Raw genomic sequence first — 17771 nt, 5'->3', positions numbered from 1 at the left:
GCAAGAAACTCGTTAATGGGAGGACCCACTTGGCCAAAGGCAAGCAGGACAGTGAGGAGGATCTGTACGGAATGGGCTGTTTCATTGAGTCAACTCCAAACTTGTGCTTCTGATCATTTCTTTGTTTTTTTGGTGGGGACAGGAGGGTTTCTATATAGACCCAGATTATAAAGCACCAAAAATACAAATGGTCATTTTTTAAGTGAGTACAAATTACCCACAAAAGTTTTCTAAAATCAAGGAAGAATATGGATACAAATAGTAAAATAAATATGTAGACATTTTTTCATTATTTATTCTAGAGATAGGTCCACGTAAAGGAAGAAGTGACAACCTGTAAGACCAAGAAGGACAGACTCATGGAGGCCGCAAGGTCTTTTTAAACGAAGGAGTCTGATTTTTTTCTATATCGTCATAAAGCAGGATGATATGTTGTCCTTAGTGTTCTGTGTATCCTTTTTCTGACATGTTTCCTTCGGCTTGTCTTGCAAGTTCAGATGATTGAGGTACTTTCCCTGGCATGGCTCAGGATTTTTTTTTTAATGGTGATGATGCTGTTCTATCTCAAGCTCTTCATCTGGCAACTGAGTAACTCCCTCATGCTTTTTACATGAGACAACGGGTGAGTCACTCAAAGGGGCTCTGAGAGCCCTTGGAAATGATGTCGTCCAGTCTCATTACTGAGAAGGGTAAGGGACTAGTTTAAGGTCATTCTATAAAAAGTAAGAGCCAGCTCTAAAATCCACATGCAAACAAGAAGAGATCATTCTTACTTTCCCACCCTTTGGACATGTCACCCAACCAGCGTGGCATAAAATGAACAAGATATTTTGTAGATGATTTAAGTATATAACAAATCCTAGGAACATCTAGAAGAGTAATCACGACCCATCAAAAGTACAGCTATAATAATTGTCTAAATAGGTTCATCCTCTATAAAGTCCAGGAACTCAAGGACATAATATTGTGCGGTGCGATTTAACCCTACCATGTGTAGCGTGTTATACTTTTTCGTTGAATTTTATTGCCCTTTTGTTAAAAATGTGTTTCTCTCATTTTTCTTGATTAATAAAAGAATATTTCTTTTTTATCAATTTTAATCATGATAAGAAATAAATGTTCCAGACACTTACAAACATTAAAATGTAAATTCTATAAATCTACAAAAAGGGCTTGAGTTAGGAAGAGCTATATGATTTGCAGTTGTTTCATGATTATCAAATCATTTAGAAATAGACCCAAGATTAGTTCCATATACCATGAATAGCAACAGGACAGCTTTGTAAAAAAAAAAACAACACACAGTCATCCATTTAAGGGTAAATGACAGCTGACCAAGGGCTTAGAATTCTGTAGGCCCAGTTTCTAGGGGATCCTTTCCTTTGACATTGAGGACTATATTTACCCTAAACATCTATTATAAAAGTATGCATTGTTTATTATTTCTTAAAAAGGGCACAAGCTGCGTCAGTGTTCCTGGGCTGGAGGGTAATTTAAATAAGCCCTTCGGTTTATGCTGCCTACGAGAAGGCTTTACAAGATCTAATCTTTTCTAAACCTGTTATGTTCTTCGGTTCAGCAGAGCTTCCTAATTGTAGCTATTAGTTCCTCTTTTTTGTGGTCTGTTCTGTCAATAGACTATTGAGTGTTCAGTAAATTAAGCCCAGCCAGCAGCCAACACATCAAGACAGACGTTAAATCATAGCTCGGCTGCCCTTATTCATTATTAGTATCTGTGAAATAGCTTTTAAGCAGAGGGACAGGATTTAACATGATGCACATTTGTGTCATTCTCAAATTTCCATACTGTACAATCAGGTATGTGGGGTTTTTTTCCCTAGGCAACAGGTGTGTTCTTGGAACAAAGTTCAACCCTCACTTCTGGCTATGTGAGAGGCAGCAGCTGCAAGCTTAATGTCAGTGACACATGGTTCTATAAGAGAGAAAAAATAAACTACTTGTTTAATGTATTAAAGTAATGGGCAGATGGATGATAGCTGCCTGTACTTTTCTTTGTGTTGTAGAACCAGAGTCTACATTTTTGGATGACAAGTGTTTTTCTCTCTTTCTCTTCTCTTTCTTTCCTTCCTTCCTTCCTTCTTTCTTTCCCCACCTTCCTTCCTTTCTTTTTAAAAAACTAATTAGTGAAAAACATAAATTTCTTTGAGCATTACATATTCATTATTGAGAATATTCCTTCCTTTGAGTCATACTGTTCTCAGGCTAATGAGTGGAGAGAAGAAAAAACTTAATATAAATCAAGCTACACTTTATTTATAACTCACTTTGTTCTAAAAGGAATTTAAAGGAACCGTTTACTATGTAACTTGAAGAGACTTACTTAGTATGCAAACCCTACAATTTTTTAAATGCAAAGTTAAATATACATATTTACAGGCTTCATTATTCCCCAGTAAAAAAAATTACATAGAATTTTGTGAGCTATTACTAATAAGAATTATAATGTACTGTGTACCTCAGAAGGGTAATGTCAATATTAATGGTTATAATAGTGATATAATAATTATTGTAATAGTGTTCAAGAGCGTAAACTGTTCTTTATAATCATTCAAGAATCTCATTTAGTGTATTGGGGGTAATACTCCATTTTATATGTTAGCTTGCAGGTACTATCATGACTCAGTATAAGCAGCTCAGCCACTACCTTACGACGACAGACTAGGTTTCTGTAAACAAAAACATCAAGCTCAAGAATAGACCAGAGCAATTCTAGAGCTCTGTGATACATTAGAAGTGAATACGTCTTACTACACAGACTTTTCTAGAACTCCTGTACATTAGCGCTTCCTCTCTTTTGCCAATGAGTATTTCAGCAGGTATGTTTAATAAAAATGGAGGCCATGAGAAGAATCTTCATTTTTCTTAGATGTGGTGAACAAACACATTGCAAATGTGATGAGATAAGCACCTATTTAATTACAAATCTGGAACCAGTGGTATAACCTGAGTCACCAGATCCCCTGGAAGACTGGTGTTGAGTGTTGCATATAAAGTCTAAGTGGGGAAGGAGAATCCCTTTATACGTTTTTGTTGTTGTTGTTTGTTTGTTTGTTTTTAACCACAAACCACAACTTTATTCAAGAATCAGATTTTCCGTGAGTCTATACTGAAAATGATTTTGCTGGGACTCTCTCATTGCTGAGAAATCTACAAGCAGATGGACGTGGAATTCAATCCTTTGCAAGAAACAAAGGTAAATAAATAAGAAAAACCTGGTCATAAATCTCTTTTAGGTTTTTAATTGGTTTGGCTTTTACTTTAGATTTTCATAAAATGCATGCAAATAACAACTAGCCTCAGGGAGGATGCTAAACATTTTAAAATGCATAAAAGGTGTCTAAAACTGGGAGGCTGGCCTAGATATCATTAAAAGTCTCTACCAATCCAGAGATTATCGAATTCTATGACTTTGTTTTTCCTCAGGCTGCACTTTTTAAAAAAATTGTGGTTAAAATACACACAACATAAAATGTACCATATTAACCATTTTTAAGTGTACAGTTCAGTGGTGTCAGGTATATTCACATTGTTGTGCATCAGATCCCCAGAATTCTTTCTGGAGTTTAGTCTGCATTGAAAAACTAAAACTCTACACCTGTTAAACAAGTTCCCATTTTTCTCCCTCTCCCTAGGCCCTGGCAAGCACCCTTCTACTTTCTGTTTCTATGAGTTTGACTGCTCTTGATGCCTCAGATAAATGAGATCACACAGCATCTTTTTGTGACTGGCTTAATTTACTTAGCACAATGTCCTCAAGGTTCATCCATGTTTTCCTATGTGTCAGAATTTCCTTTTTTATGGCTGAATAATATTCCTTTGTATGTACAAACCACATTTTGTTGATCCATTCATCTGTCAACAGAAACTTGGGTGGCTTCCACCTTTCAGCTATTGTGAATAATGCTACTATGAACATGGGTATATAAATATCTCTTTGAGATCTTGCTTTCAATTCTTTTGGGTATATATCCAGAAGTAAACTTGATGGACCATATGGTAGGTCCATGTTTAATTTTTTATAGAATCGCCATATTCTTTTCCACGATGGCTGCACCTTTTACATTCCCACCAGCAGTGCACACGGGTCCCAATCTCTCCATTCCCTCACCAACCCTTGTTATGATCATTATTTTAAAAAAATTTTAATAGCAGTCATCTTTTCCACAGAGAATGGGGGAGGAAAGTACTCACATGAGTCTCCACGTCACCAGCCAGGATCCTACTCTTCTTTAAAAACTCAGCCACCATGCTGTTCACCAGCTTATCAAAGGCCTCCACCGAGGGTGCCACACCTTTGGAAAAAGAACATTCTGTTATTCCCCGGTAGTTTAGTGAAAAGCTGGTACTGCTGTGCCATAAGTAGTATGGAAGTTTAATGTCATTCATGTCATTCTCTTCCTATTCACTAAGTCATTCATTCACCCAATATGTACTTATTAAACACTCCTCAATGGCTCAAGAAAACAGTGTTTTCCTATTTTTCATCCTTCAGAGTAAGCACTTTCACCTACATAATTTCATTTGATTCTCCCCCAAACCTATGAGGTAAGTAGCACTGTCACACTTTGACTGATGAGGAAATGAAGATGCAAACAGAACGCGACTTGTTAAAAGCTCTATACCAAACAAGCGGCAGATCCAAAAACTGAACACGCCTTATGAATCCAAAGCCAGTGTACGTTCTTCTATACCGACCTGTGCAGGTGCTATAATCACCTTGCAAATAGTTACCAAGATTATTCAGGACAATTAAAAGGTAACGATGAAGTCTGGGCAAGTAGGAAAAGCAAGCTGATTTCACACATTTTGTTCCTTCTTCACTTCCCAAGGGGAGGGACAGACAGCAAAGGTGGGCACAAAAATGCCTGGTGAGCTAATCCATAGTGAATGTTGATCTGCCAAATTACTATAAAAGCTGAATTGACAATGGCCCAACCTGGTGTGCTCTGCATTTCTTTCCCTGCTTTTTAATTAACAAAAATTTTTTTTGTCTAAGTCCCTGATTGCATATCCCTAATACTGAGAAAGATAATATTGAGAAATTCAGCAGTACAGGCTATTAAAATCCAAACCCAAACTTAGGAGTCCCTTTCTTATACTGGACAGGAATATCCATGCTCATAAATGCATAGGATAAAGCTCCCTTCTTCTTCCCTGGTTCCCACTTGCCCATATCCACAGGCCAAAAGAGTGACAGAAACAGCTGTTTACAGTTCTCTGCACCTACGGTCTAACTTCTAAGCAGGATACTGAAGCTGACTTATCCTAAGGTTCAAAATGCTGTATGTACCAACTCCTATAACATAAAAGGGGTGTAAACCCGAAGATTCCTTATGAATCCATTTGGAAATAGATAAACCTGCTTGTTGCCATGGGAGAGGTCTGAGAGGTCTCTGCTGGGTGTTTAAAGTGGGAGAGAGCTCTTCAAATGTGATGGAGGCCTCTACATAGCAGAATGGACAATGATAAAAGGGAATATCAGTTGCCTTTCATCACTCAGCTCTGCTCACACCTCCTCCGGGCAGCCTTTAATGGCTTGTCTTCCTCCCCAGCCTGCATCCTTTGGGCAACTCTTAGTCAAAGCATTTGAGGCCCTGAATAGTAATGCATCGAGACCAAAGATTCTGGAGGATTAGGACTCTGTCTAATTCATCATAGATTCCCCTGCACCTGTCATAGTGCTTGTCAACTGGCAGGCATGAAAATATTTCTTCAACTGTTGAGTCAAACTCACCTGGTTGTCAGGGTGGGGGGAAAACATATCATAAAACACATCACAACAACAGTCTCATAAGGCAGTTCTTTGATCTGTGCCTACTATGGATTTGTAATGGATTGGGTTCCTTCTAAAAGTTTCTTTTTAAATTAAAAAAAAATTAACTTTAGTTACAACATCATTGTAATGGTGATGTTTACATTTAAGGTGAGAGGCTGTCCTTAAGGATTTGTTAAAAATAGAATTTAGGAAATCACCAAAACTGACTAATTAAGAAGAAACGGAAGTGATGTTGTTTAGGATAAGTAAAAGGTTTTAGGATGAATATCATTCAGACATTTTACTAATTATCCTTCTTCATTTCATATTATCAATAGGATAATAAATTGCTGGCTAAGCTGCTTTAAGATAACTTACTTTAATAACTGGCTTGAAATTATTTATTATATTAGAAAATATATGTTTAAATACTTAACTAATTTAATTATATGCCTTCCAATTTTGCTTAGCTTATTAATTTTCTTTTTTTCTTTTTTTGTTGAAGAAAGTACAAAGTGTCTTTACCTCTTTGTGTAAGTGAGGTTCAAATTATTGGAGTTGTTTTTTTTTCCTTTTACTCAGCAACACTACACAGTCTCCTGGGAGTTGGATTTTAACTTTATGTATTCACAGGCTTTATATTTGTGGGCAGCAATCTCAGAGAAATGTCTTTTGATCACCTGATGCCAAAGGCATAAGGAAACAAAGTTACTAAAGAGAACATGAAAATATTTTCTTACAAATAAAGTCTACTGAATCTCATATACCAACTCCATAGTTAACAAAAAGAGGCTTAAAATGAAATCATAGATATGTCTCATTTGATGCGGAAAAAATTTACAGGCCCCTGGCAGCTTTCCTTTAAACAACACCCCCTTTCAATTCATTCAAAGCATTATGTTCGGAGTGGGGGGAGGAAAAGAAACCAGCCTGTGCATTTGTGCTCACACAGTAATTTTTGTCCCAGGGCACGTAATACAAGGCACAGCTCCAAATACGCCTGAAATTCTAGAAGCACCAATGTGGTTCTTGCCTGGTGAAAGCTTTTTTTGAAGCCCCCTCTTCCCCAAGGCTTTTCTCAAGCCCCAAAAGCCTGACAAAATTCAAAATGGGTCAGATAAGGAGGAAATGTGTGTGAGACAAGAATAGAGTTGACAAATTAAATACAGATCGCCTGGTTAAATTTAAATTTCAAATAAATTGTGAATAAATTTCTGAATAAGTGTGTATCATGCAGTATATCCCACGCAGTATTCGGAACACACTTCTAATCAAAAAGAAAAAAAAGAATGTAGTTTATCTGAAATGCAAATTTAACTGGATATCCTGTATTTTTATTTGCTAAATCTGCAACCTTAGAGAAGAAGAAGTTGGAAAAATTACTGTAGATAACTTAGAGAGCTGGCCGTGCATGGTATTTTTTTTTAAAGAAGTAGTTAACTTTTTATAAGTTTGATCACATAATTTTTAAAATCTTTTTTAAAAATTGTGGTATTAGCATATAATTTAAAAAATGTGTTTGGTAAGGAATAGGCAAAAGTAAAACAACGTGATGTGGTCATGTTACATCGAAGTAATATTTGGCTTCACATCAGACTCTCTTCCTTTAAAACTGCAGTTCTTAAATTTAATGACTTGTTCTCTTTAAAATTATAATGTTCAGAATGATAATTCCTTCCAATTTACATTCTAATAAGGAACATTAGTTTCTTTTTGATAATTACTTAGATAATATATTTAGTCACTGAATGTGGAAGAGCAGCATAAACATTAAAACGAAAGAATAATGACATTTGGCTCATGGATTATGCTCTTAACATGCGCACATACAGGAAATTTTTGTGGCTTGTGGGTTGAGACTTTTTTCTTTTTCTCTTTCTCTTTTTCAGGGATCGCTTGCATCTGGTTAATGTCACGGTCACATATAAAGGAAGGAGTAGGGGAGTTAAAGTTGATAGAAATATTTCATGAGAACTATGTGATGGGGACAAAATTAATTGACCCACATAGAGATCAGTAATGACAACAGTTTGTGGCCCTACCTCCGCTGACACCGTTAATTTCCCCACAATCCCCAGGAGGCCGGTGTAACCCTGCAGACAGCGACTCCAGTCGACCGACGGCCTGCTCCAGTCTTTCCATAAGCCCCTGCATCTCTGCCATCCTAGGAAAACACCGGCACAAATGGAGGCCATGTGAGCATCAGGAAGGATTAGCAAGCTGACACCATTAAACTTACCATCAGCAGGAAGGAAAACAGAAATTATTCGGAATGGCTACGGCTTTAATTACCTAGAGAGCACTTCTACATGTCAGGAAAATAGGTGAAATGCAAAACAAAAACCCATAAAACTTGGGGCAGAAAAAAATAACAAATTATACTGAGCTTATTTTCTATTCACTTCAGTGATGTCTACAAGCCTCATACTGCAATACACAAATATTCATTCTCTTTACACCATGATCAAGTGTCTCCTTGGATGCTTCTTTGTTCTATGATACAATTTATACATAGTATTTACTTAAAAGCCTCTGAACATATATTACCAACGTTTCTGCTAAATGGTGACAGCATATTTTAACTATTTCCAATAACTCTTTCTGTTAAAGTATCATTCTCCAGGGGACACTAAACCCACTGATAATTCTTGTTTACTCAATTACCTTAAACCAAAGAGCCTAGCACAGAAGTATGAGTTTATCAAACTGCATCATTTAGCAGGCAACAGAGACCAGCCCCTCCAAGAGCTGTCTTCTACTTACTATAATTTGTTCCAACATTTTTGTTGATGAATTATTTTAAATTACAATTCTTCTGAATGGTGGAAGTTTTAATTTAAAATAATAAAAATGGTTATTTCCCTTTGCTGCTAGTTATTTCTAGAAAAAATTTAGTCTTAGGTGGGGTTGTTTTTGGACACATTTACCCAGCACTCTTGGCTGGGATAAATGGGTTTTGAAGCTAAGGGACTGAGAATAAAAGTGGGGCTGGATATCTATCCTTCCTGCTTCCAAACAGATTTTATTATAGATAGCTACACTGAGTAGCTTGAGGACAAGTACTTTAAAATTATTGGCCCTCGATTGTAATGTTATTAAGGCCACCCCTGATGAATGGAACCCAATCGAATTTGGCCAGGTTCATGAGATCCAGTGTACAGGTACCATAACTCTGACCATACCAACCTATGACTGGTTTGGGCCAAATCAGGCTGCTGCTCCAGAGAGAGGGAAACATGCCTCATCTTAATCAGTGTCCGGAGTCCTTCTCACTCTTATGAACTTTCCTGGTATCATTCTGAGCCAAAGAGGACTCGCATGCTCCTGCACCAGAGACAACACTGCCCCAGAGTATGGAGAAATTTTATTGCTCTAAGATGTGTAAATATTTTCTGTTGCTGCTGGGAACAAGGTAATGCATTTCTCTTTTGTATTTTGTATTCCACTAGTTTTGAGCTTAAGCATAATAATGACTTGCCATTGCCATTTTTAAAAGCAAGGTTACACATATCAAGACATGTGGACGGCTCTGTACTTCTGTGTCCAAATGTCAGATGGTCACCAGATACGGATGGTGGAGTTCACTGTCTATTTTGGAAAGTCATCTCCTCTGAAACTGCCAGCAGCTATTCTTTCAAAATATGGGGCAGTGTTCTCTGAGCAGCTGAAATCAGCATCTAATCCCAAGGGGATTCAAAATTAGAAGTTTCTCATCTATTCTCTTCCTCTTAACGTCAGAGCTTTTGCTTCCATCGCAATTGAAAAAAAAAAAAAAGGAAGAAGAAATTTAATTGAATTCTTTACGTAATCTTACAAGGGAACTGGGTATCCTGTAGGTAGGTGAAGGCCAATTGAGAAATGATAAAAGCCCCTCAAATCTTTTAATAGTTGCCCATCTGTTCACAGTTATCTATGTTCCCTGTTACTCAAGGTGCCAAATGTTACCACCATAGACCCAGCCCGTGATAGAAAAAAATGTGTTTGCTTTGTTAGCAAGCTCCCTGTCCCCCAACAGAGAAGCACCAACCACCTCCAGCCACTCCCAGAGCCGTTCAGCAAGGCCTGGTACATTTCACACATAGGACTGCTGTCCCTGACTGTGGCTTAATCAGCCTCCCTGACAAGACTCAAACTCACACTATCTAATAGTGCTCCATATGTTGAAAGACAGCAGGAGTGAGCCCATAAACTGCAGGGCTGGGCAGATTGGTGTGGAATGCGTCTAAAAGCGAATCAGATGTCACTTCATGTGAAATCACCAGGAGCTAACGTCTGGCAACAGCCTCTTAAGAGGTCAAAATACAGCTCATGCAAGTTGGAAAGATGCCTCTGGGTTTTAAATTTTAGAACAGTTTCTAAGAGACACGGAAGAACAAATAAAAGAAAGACTATACCAGGATATCAAAAATACACATTAGCATTCCCAGGGAAAATGACACAGTCCAAGACAGCTGTGCCCTCTTCTCCCAACACACACACACACACACACACACACACACACACACACACTTCCCCCCACATGTGCCCTCAGCTGCCAGCCAGGCTCTCAAGAATGAAGAAAGGACAGAGCTGTGGATTCTCCAAATTCTTCCCAGGCAGTTCCATTCGCCTTGGTTTTCCAAAGTGGATTTAGCCAAGTTTGGATGAGGAGGTGGGAGCCAGGAATTAAGAATTAGGCTGAGGAAATGGATAGGGCAGTCAAAGCAAATGTAGGCGGCAAGGTCAGGCTAAGGAATGAGTCAGGGCCAGGTGGACAGACAGATGAGCTTGGATCAGGAAGCCAACAGAGGAGGGGGATATGGCAGGATGGCTGGATGGAAGAAATTCTAAGAATCTGAGGAGAAGCAAAGAGAAGCCAGATACACAGCTAGAGAATCAAGAGACTGGGTTAGATGATGCAGCTCAAACTTGGCCTCCAGATTTCCTCGTCGTCCTATTCAAGTAGAAGGCAACCCCAAGCTGAGGTTCCCCTATAATCTACAGCTAATCGAGAATAAACAAACATTTGACCAGAGTGTGAGGATGGGTGGAAAGAAAAAGGGAGAGGAACGTAGAATTTCATGACTTTCTCTTTTTAATGTTTTAGGAAATTATACTTGAGATTAATCTTAATTCCTTGTTTTGTATTAATTTTTGAGTATTTTGAGTTTCTTTCTAATGGGAAGTGTAACTCATCCTTGTCATTTTTTTCTTATTTGAATTTCCCCCTTTCATTTTTTAAGTTTTTTTTAAAATCAAACAATGCACAGAATTTACAGAGTCAGTAGTTCTACAAGGCTTATCACAAAAACACAACAGTCCCGACTGCCTCCTTTCATTCTCTGTCTTGAGCGTCAACCATGTTCAATTATTTCTGCTGTTTCTTTTAGTAATTACCTCCTTATCTCTGAATAGCATGGTTCTATCTCTGTCTTGTTTATTTTCTTCAGTTTTAGGCATTATCCATTGAGCTCCCACCAAAAACATGAGGGTATACTTTTCTATTGCCCAATCGCCAGCAGCACATTAATGCACATTTCCTCTTGTCCCCCCTCCCAATAGCGTTATATCACAATTTTTGTGTGACCGATCATCAGTGTTAACATAATTACGATTATTCACAGCTGAGTCATGAGGTGTGCTACGATTGTCTTCCATGTTTTGCACAACCTGTTTTCCTAGAGCCGTGTCGTTCAGCTTCTCAGTTTTCTTTGTACTTAAATAATTACTCATCTCCAAGTTCTTCCCCCAGTTCTATAAGTCTCCTTTCCAAAGGGCCAAACACATTTGGAATACTCTTAGCTTTTTCTTCTCAGAGGCATCTCTCCTGGAGAATCACTCCAACTGCAAGACTGCTCTGCAGGCCTGCTGCACACCTGTCACCTGGGCTCTGCCTCTACCTGCCCTCCCTCCTGTGTGGGATCACCTGTTTCTTGGATTCTCTATCATCCCCTTTCTTGGGGCACTTTAACCGGGAAGAGTATTGTCCTCTGAAAAAAGGTACATGAAAGGTCAATTTTTTTGAGACCTTACAAGTCTGAAAATCTCTATATTTTGACTGCTGGTTTGGCTGAGTGTAGAATTCTAGGCTGGATATTTTCCTCAGAATTTAAAAGGCTTCACTCCATTTTCTTCTAGCTTCCTAGGCAACTGTTGAGAAGTTCAAAGCCATTCTGATTCTTCAGCCTTTAGATGTAACCTGTGTTTTCCTCTCTGGAGGATCTTCTCTTTATCCCCAATGTTCTGAACTTTCATGGTAATATGTTTTGTTTTTGATCAAATATTTTCTTATAAGTGATTTTCAAGCGTGTAGAAAAGATTGGAGAATGGGCAATTGCATATTGTTTGTCTGTGGGTGAGTTTATAAAACAAGTTTGTTTCTTTCAAATAAAGAAGTTAGCATTCTGAATATTTAGAATTCAAACTTCTCTCACATCAACTGCATACATTTACAAAAACTTCATACACTTCAATAAGAATATAGCCAATCAGTATTTTCTCATATACTATCTTGTAATAATAAGGTGTTCTAGAAACAATTTCCTAGGAAAAAAGGTAGCTGTCATTGTTTAAAAAAAATTTTTTTTTTGGCTTCACTGGTCATCTTATAAAACCCATTGTTAAATTACAGATATTTAGTCCCTAACGTTGTCCAATTTTATGTCCAATGTCCAATGACTACACTTAAAGCCTGAAGAGAAACAGTATTTCTATCCTTTTTCACAGCAGTTTTCAGAAAGGGAGAGTTCCCCACACTTTCAAACCTTTTTTATAAGGTCTCAATTGCTTTGCTTATATTTAACTGGGGTAGTATAGAGAGGCCCTGGCTTTGGAATTACTAGCTAGGGGGCTTTGGGAAAAGAGCTTGATTTTGTTTTGCTTTGTACTACCTATACATAGGATTGCTATAAATATGCATGTAAAAACATAAAAAATCTGGCACGTGGTCAGTGACAAACATGTTAGCTACTGTCATGAAGATATCCCATCTTGCATTGCTCCTATGGGAATAGTTAGGTCTACATACCACTACATCAAGTTTTTGTGTACTTGAAATGTTAAGCAATCATCTAGGTCTGGCCAATGGAAATGACTAGCTGAAAACTTCAGGTCAGTACACGCTTATTATTATTTTTTTCAACATTTCACTTTCCTCTTCCATGTACTTATTCCTCCAACATTTCGAAAAGAGTTTTCTCAAGTCCGTGTGTAATGGTTACTATAAAATAAAAATTTTGCTAGGTAATTAGTAATTTTGTAGTCACAAAGTTCCCCCCCCCCCCCGAACATTTTTATAATGACTCTTTTGCTTTTAAATAGTTCTCTGAGAAGGATACAAGCATAATCTCTGTGGAGCCATTTTTGGAAAAAAACACTCCTTCATCCTTCATACTTTCTCAACCAAACCATCTTATGCTCAGGGATAAGGGGTCTGCTAAGGCCCTAACTCCTCAGTCTAACCAGTTATAAAAGCAGCTTTCGTAGCTGCTTTTGAACAGTTGGCACACCACGGCACAGAGTAAATGGTGATAAGCCCAGAATAACAGCCTATTTGTATTACACACTTGGTATCTACAAGACAGACTGCCCAATTAAAATACTGCCTTGTGCCATCTTTTCTGCTAGCACATGCACACCTTGCCTCCCAAGAAGACCTGTCCTAGCTTTTCATGGGCTGAGGCTGTATCTTACTTTCTTTGTATCTCCCATTGAGTCTGCATGCTGCTGCACACATGGAGAATTCTATAAATATTTTTTGATTGACTAATTAATTGGCTACCACTCACTGCCTTTCCCTCACCTGCCCACTCACCGACATAATCCTAGATCAGGCGGAAAGCCAGATTTTCGTAGGAGAAATTTCCATTTAAAAGGAGATACTAGGGCTTCTGTGATGGCGCAGTGGTTAAGAATCCGCCTGCCAATGCAGGGGACGCAGGTTCAAGCCCTGGCCCAGGAAGATCCCACATGCCGCGGAGGAACTAAGCCCGTGAGCCACAACTACTGAGACTGCGCTCTACAGCCCGTGCTCTGCAACAAGAGAAGCCAGGACAATGAGAAGCCCACGCACCACAAACGAAGAGTAGCCCCCGCTCACTGCAACTAGAGAAAGCCTGTGCGCAGCAACGAAGACCCAACACAGCCAAAAATAAAAACAAATAAATAAATTTTTTTAAAAATTTAAAAATAAAATAAATAAAACGAGATACTAGATTAGTTATTCCCACTGAAACCCTCAGTGGCTTCCTCCTGTGATTTGAAAGAGCACCCTTGCTCCCCCTAATGCGAACATTTGGGCTTTCCATAGCTCCTTTTTCTTTAGGATTTAAAAATTTTTAAAGCTCCACATTGTCCAAAGAGTTTTGTAAATTTCCCATGGCAAATTCATAAAACTAGTAAATGCTCCTTTGGTAACATTTTCAGGTTAATAAAAGAGCTAAGTCTTCCAGGTTGCTGGTTTCAAGTTCTCACTAGGCCAAAGGTGCAGAAATAATTGTGGTGAGTTTCTCCCCTGGTTCTGTAAGGGAAACCCAGATCCAAGCGATTCCAAAATTCACAAGCCTAAGATTACATAGAAAATAGACCTGAAGGACAGGAAATTGAAGAATGTCTCATGGTAAGGCAGGGCAGCTGGCTTATATGTGAGCTCTCTGCACAATATAATCACAATGGACGACTTTCTCTATAAGTCCACCCACATTCAAAATAAATATTTGTTAAACTATCGTCATATCAGACTTTCCTAGTTTGTTATTTGTCTTTACTGAGACTATATCAATTACCTTCTTTCTTTTCTCTGGAAACTACCAATCACTGCGGGGAGTGATCCTGTGAGTCACTATTACTAATTAGGGTAATATTATACAGTATAGAAGAAACAAACCATGGTATTTATTCATTCGTTCATTGACTGGCTCATTGAATATGCCTGTTTTATTCATCAAGTTAGTCCTCACTATCTGCTAAGCAAATGCTCACAATCTAGAAAATCAAAAGTGATTAAAATACATATTCTGCCCAGCTGTAGTGGGAGGGGGCTGGAAGCAGGTCCTGCTCAGTCAAGCCAGGGAGTTATTTCACTAAGAGACACATTCACATCGCCAAGGTACCCGCCTTCATATCTTTCCCTTAGTTTCCTATAGGAATTTCTGGTGCCCGCGTCTCACAAACAGCAAAAAAAGCCACCATTTTCTTTTTACTGCAAAGAAGTTTCAAGAGTCTCTGAGCTTTGAAACAGTGTAATCAGAATAGGAGAGAGCAGAGAGTTATACAAGTAAAAGAACACTTTCAATTTTTCACAGAGCTGGAGAAAATGTATATGAGATCCTGATTAGACAACTGATTCCTATAAAGCCTCTATGTTCCACTGTGGAGAAAAAAGCAAACTTCATCTTGATTTTCAAAGGCCCTCACCCCAGCTCTACACCCCACCAGGTTCCTAAGAGCCCGTCACAGAGACCACTCACCCCTTCCCAAATGGAAGGCCCCCAATCCCTCTTCTCTGCCACAGTTCTGCCATTTCCACTTCTTCCAGGGCCCTTCTAGACACTGCTGTACCCATTCTCCGAATCCCAACCCTCCAAGAGGTCATCCCTTGTCTCACAAATCAGAGATAACCTCCCTTGAGGTATTTACTTCCTGTCATGCCCATCAAATCAAGAGTAGAGTACAGAAGGGTAACATAAACAAACCACATACAGAAATTACCTCCTCATCCCATCTGCCCTCTCCATGCTGGTGGCGTCACTCCTCAGAACCATCCCTGGTCAGTCTTGTAGTATAAATATTTCTCCTCTAAGTTACAATCTCTGAAGATAAGAGGCTGGGACTCATAGCTTGATGTGGTGGAAAAGCATTTTTGGCATCAGAGAATCTTAATTTGAGACCCAATCCCTTAACTGACAACCGTGTGACTCTGGGCAGATCACTTAACCTGAGTATCAGTTTTCTCACTTCCAATACATGAACTCATTCCTTCTTCTTCATTCAATGACTTAAGACAATTGTATGCAAATATGTTTTGAGCCATGTCTGTGCTGGTTGCTGGAGCTACACAAGTGGATGAGACACAGACTCTATTCTCAAGGACCATGATTTCCTTGAGGAGCAGACAGTTTGGCTGTTGGGGACAGCCAGCCCTATAGGATACCAGGACACAGCGGACTGGGCTATTTCAGCAGAAGAGAGTCCAGTGGAATCTGAGACCACAGGGAACATCTAAGTATATCTTGAAGGCTGGTGCTGTGCCCTGACTTGGGGTGGTGAGGCTGGGTAAGGGCAAAGACATAAAATCATAGACTCTGAATGCTGACTGGGACCCGGACAGACCCCTGTCACATTCCCATCATGAAGTGGGAACTCCCTTAGCTAAATGTGAGGTAAGACCCCTTTACTGAAAAGGAGCTCCATCCCTTCCCCCTTCCGACCACCTTTCTACACTCCTATATGCTATTACAGACTCTTTCTATTCCTGTGCTCCCACACTGCCCTTTTGCTCTTGCTTAGGCTGTGGAGGAGGCAGAGGTCAAAGAGATGCTTCCAGGAGTTCCTCAAGGGCCACATCCTGGCACTGGAAAAAGAAGAACCATGGAGTCCCTGCTGGCCAGGCTACCACAGCCTGAGTAGGGTTTCCATGGACCTTTTGTCCCTCCATAAAGTAGAAGTATTGCTCACCTTGTATCTAGAATACGTAAAGAACACTTAAAACTCAACAAGAAGAAAAGTATTCCAATTTAAAAATGGGTTAAATATTTGAATAGATATTTTTCCAAAGAACATATGCAAATAGCCAACACTGCCTGTAAAGATGCTCAACATCAAGTCATCAGGGAAATGCAAATCAAAACCACAATGAGACGCCCACTAGGTTATCTGTTCTATCTGTAACCACCAGGTTATACATTCCCTAGGTGAAGGGAAGATACCCACCAGAATGGCTGCAGCCAAAAATACAGATAATAACAAGTGCTGGTAAGGATGTAAAGAAACTGTAACCTTTCTACATTGCTGGTGGGAATGTAAAATGGTGCAACTGCTGTGGAAAAAGGTTGGAAGTTTCTTAAAAAGTTAACCACATATTTACCATGCTGTCCAGCCATTCCACTTGTAGTTACCTACTCAATAGGAATAAAAGCATATTTCCACACACACAAAGACTTGTACACAAATGTTCATGGCAGCATCAGTCACAATAGCCACACACACACACACACACACACACACACACACACACACACACACACACACACACACAATGGAAACAACCCAAATGTCCATCAACTGATGAATGAATGAACAAAATGTGCTCTCTGTCCATACAGTGGACTATTATTCATCAATAAAAAGGAATGAGGCACAGACACATGCTGCCACATGGACGAACCTCAAGAACACTATGCTAAGTGAAAGAACCAGACCAGAAGACCATGTATCCTATGATTCCCTTTAAATGACTCTCTAGAAAAAGCATAGAGACAGAAAGTAGATTAGTGGTTGCCTAGGGCTGGGAAGAAGCATGGAGAGTTACTGCAAATGGGCACAAAATTTCTATTTGAAGAGATGGAAATGATCTAAAATAGGATTGTGGTGGCAGTTGCATTATGTACTAATAATTATTGAATTGTGCACTTAAAATGGGCCAATTTTATGGTACGCAAAATTGTACCTTTATAAGTTATGAAAAACAAAAATAGGTACTGTTCCTCTTTATAAAGATACGGTTGAAAATCGGTTAAGTCTGAGGGACTTTGCCAGTCTTACCTCCCAACAAAGTCATAGGTGGTAATTAAACTTAACCAGAGGTTGCTCTGAATGGCCGCAACCCTCGCTCCCGGAACCAGTTGTACAGGCCAAGATAGGTGACAGAATAGAGCACAGTTCTCACTGCTCCTCTCTCTTCTGTGCATCAGAATCACTGGGGAGAAATGGAGCTTCCTAAATGCAGATTCCTGGGCTCCACTCCCAGCAATACTAATTCAGTGGTTCTGGAATACACATTTTTAAGCAGCACACTTCA

The 17771-nt window shown here is 39.1% G+C and overlaps 1 protein-coding gene across 4 annotated transcripts in view; it reads right to left on the bottom strand.

Moving 5' to 3' along the window:
- CAP2 (cyclase associated actin cytoskeleton regulatory protein 2) overlaps positions 1-17771 on the bottom strand; it is a 137982-nt gene that overhangs the window by 102723 nt on the left and 17488 nt on the right. For 3 of the 4 annotated variants that reach the window (XM_019945238.2, XM_033863868.2, XM_033863869.2), the window contains exons 2-3: positions 7819-7940; positions 4213-4313 (exon numbers count right to left, since the gene is read on the bottom strand). In XM_019945238.2, the coding sequence (XP_019800797.1) occupies positions 4213-4313; positions 7819-7939 (222 nt within the window). In that variant the 5' untranslated portion in view covers position 7940. Of the gene's footprint in view, positions 1-4212; positions 4314-6301; positions 6420-7818; positions 7941-17771 lie in introns of those variants that run through there. The other variant, XM_033863867.2, reaches the window with a different exon arrangement.

Source organism: Tursiops truncatus, chromosome 10 (genome assembly GCF_011762595.2).
Source record: "Tursiops truncatus isolate mTurTru1 chromosome 10, mTurTru1.mat.Y, whole genome shotgun sequence".
NCBI lineage: Eukaryota > Metazoa > Chordata > Mammalia > Artiodactyla > Delphinidae > Tursiops > Tursiops truncatus.
Note: the sequence above shows the minus strand (reverse complement) of the source record. Positions and strands in the feature narration are given on the sequence as shown.